This window comes from Nanorana parkeri, unplaced genomic scaffold (assembly GCF_000935625.1).
Source record: "Nanorana parkeri isolate BGI_ZX_2015 unplaced genomic scaffold, ASM93562v1 scaffold271, whole genome shotgun sequence".
Classification (NCBI taxonomy): Eukaryota; Metazoa; Chordata; class Amphibia; order Anura; family Dicroglossidae; genus Nanorana; species Nanorana parkeri.
The window spans coordinates 547757-550388 of NW_017306539.1; the positions used below are offsets into that span (position 1 = coordinate 547757).

At 49.2% G+C, this 2632-nt stretch overlaps 1 protein-coding gene across 1 annotated transcript in view; it reads left to right on the plus strand.

Moving 5' to 3' along the window:
- Positions 1-727: 727 nt before the first annotated feature.
- The window catches only part of PPP1R21 (protein phosphatase 1 regulatory subunit 21), a 75376-nt gene continuing 73471 nt past the window's right edge, over positions 728-2632 (plus strand). Inside the window, exon 1 of the mRNA XM_018557192.1 lies at positions 728-990. Coding sequence (XP_018412694.1) covers positions 934-990 — 57 coding nt within the window. The 5' untranslated portion in view covers positions 728-933. The remainder of the gene's footprint in view (positions 991-2632) is intronic.

Consider the following 2632-nt stretch of genomic DNA (forward strand, 5'->3'; position numbering starts at 1 on the left):
GATGCTTATGCTGCTGACATTCATGTAGTGACATTAGTGCTGTTCTCTGCAGCATTCTCCTGTGAGCCCAGGCCAGAGTGATGACGTACTCCTAGGGCGTGTGTCCATGACACCCTGGGCTCACAGAAAGGGGGAGAATGACACTGGCCGTCATGCAGCCTGGGAGGGATCCAGCAGCGCAGGATGGAGGAGGACACAATGGATGGAGCGAGTGAATAAAAACCCTTTTTATTTAATACAGGTGGAACTATGTTGTTTTTTTTCTGTTGGAGATTGGCTTTGAGTCGTCCTTATAACAGAAAAGATTAATGGATGTCACTATTGCATATTTGTCCAATTACAACAAGAACACACAGCAGACATTCCTGCCCTGCTCCTCTCTATGGGCAGTGCGATATAAGTCAGCGGGCTCCTTTATTAGCTTCCCCTCTCTTCACATTTCTATCGATCTCTTCTAAAGGAGGAATATTCTGGGTGGAGCCGTTATCAGGGTCTCCATACAACTTGGTACGGCAGATCTGTAGCCACCAGCCAGTTGACTGAGACAGATGCTGGGAGCGCAGCATCCGCCGCCAACAGCGAATCATCCTTCAGCATGTCACCGCAGCCAGCCAATCACATCTCTCCTCCGACAAGCCTTTTCTTCCACACGGTGTCATTGGAGAGTCACGCCCAGTCCGTCTATTGGCTCTGAGTGACGGGTGTGGGCGTGGTCCGGTGGCAGCAGGGAAGTGTTTTGCTGGGTGACTTCCGGTTCTCGCTTTGAGCCAGTCCATCCATTCCTCGGCAGCGGCACTGGCGGCTTGTGTACCGGTACTGCGGGGAGGGATGGTAGAGGCGGGAGCCCGGCTTTCCATATTACCTGAGCCTGGATCTACTGCCTCTATTTCCGGCCCGTCACCGACACACTGACCGACTGACACTACAGCAAGCATGGCCAGCGGGGAGCTGCAGGGCAAGTACCAGAAGCTGGCACAGGAGTACTCCAAGGTGAGGAGGCCACTACACATCCATCACCACTGACACCCATCATCATCATCATCACCACTGACACCCATCATCATCATCATCACCACTGACACCCATCATCATCATCATCACCACTGACACCCATCATCATCATCATCACCACTGACACCCATCATCATCATCATCACCACTGACACCCATCATCATCATCATCACCACTGACACCCATCATCATCATCATCACCACTGACACCCATCATCATCATCATCACCACTGACACCCATCATCATCATTGCTGTCACTGACACCCATCATCATCATTGCTGTCACTTACACCCTTCATCATCATTGCTGTCACTGACGCCCTTCATCATCATCATCATCATTGCTGCCACTGACACCCTTCATCATCAGCACTGACACTGACACCCATCATCACCACCGCCACTGACACACATCGTCACCGCCGCTGACATCCCTCATCATCGCCGCCGACACCCCTCATCGCCGCCGGCACCCATCATTGCCGTCACCTCTGTCACCCATCTACACCCATCATCTCCACTGACGCCCATCATCACCGCTACCACTGTCACCCATCATCGCCGATGCCACTGACACCCGGCTACACTGAGTGTGTGTACAGCTGCTTCTTGTCTCTATTTCTCTGGAAGCACATGTGACATGTTTACACTGCAGCACGGCAACTAGTAGACAGGACCGTTGCCACGTCCTAACAGGAAGTGCTTTTACAAGGACCTTTATGGCAGGATCGCCAGGCACTTTAATGAAAGCTGCAAAAAAAACCATATATAATTTAGTGATTGGGTTTACATCTACTTGACTGTACCTTCTGCTGAACACTTATTGGGATTGATTGGAGGAGGTTCATGACCAAATAGATTCACAATGCTGTTGCATTCATGGGCCGTACTGCACATACAAAAGCTTCCAGTCAGCTGTAAGTATATAAAGCCTGTATTGGGGGTGATGGGTGAATACAGAGAGGTGGGCGGCCCTTTCTCCTCTCTGCACTGCAATGCTGCAAAATGAGCACTGGTTGTAGAGTTGGAGTATGTTGACATTGCAGCCCTTCTTCCTCCCTGTGGCTTCCTTGGTAACAAACCTCCAACTCATACTTTAGCTGGGACACTTGTGTTCACGAGGTGCAGAGCTTCAGATTCAGGCCTCGGCACCATCACATAGCAAGAGGTGCTCTGCTTTTTTTCCGGAGGAATTCCAGACAAAAGGTATGTTTTCAGGTTTCTGCTTGGACACTATGAAAAGTTCTAGATGTGTCCTGGAACATGGCAAACCTTCATTTGTGAGTTCACGTTCACTTTAAGGCTGGATCTGCACCTTTTGTGTGCACAGCATTTCAGTGTGCTACAATGCAGTGTATATGTATAGTGTACATTGCCATTCATTATGAATGACACCCTGTACAGTATATAGTGTAGACACAGAGTAGGCAAACCCTGGCTCTCCAGCTGTTGTGGAACTACAAATCCCATTAGACAATACAACAATCTGACAGTCACAGGCATGACTCTAAGAGGAAGATTTGTAATAGGATTTGTAGTTTTACAGAACTTTTTTTCCCCCCTTTCATTGAAGTTTGTTAAGTGAATTGACTGCCTTAATGCAATTTGTGGGGGGGGG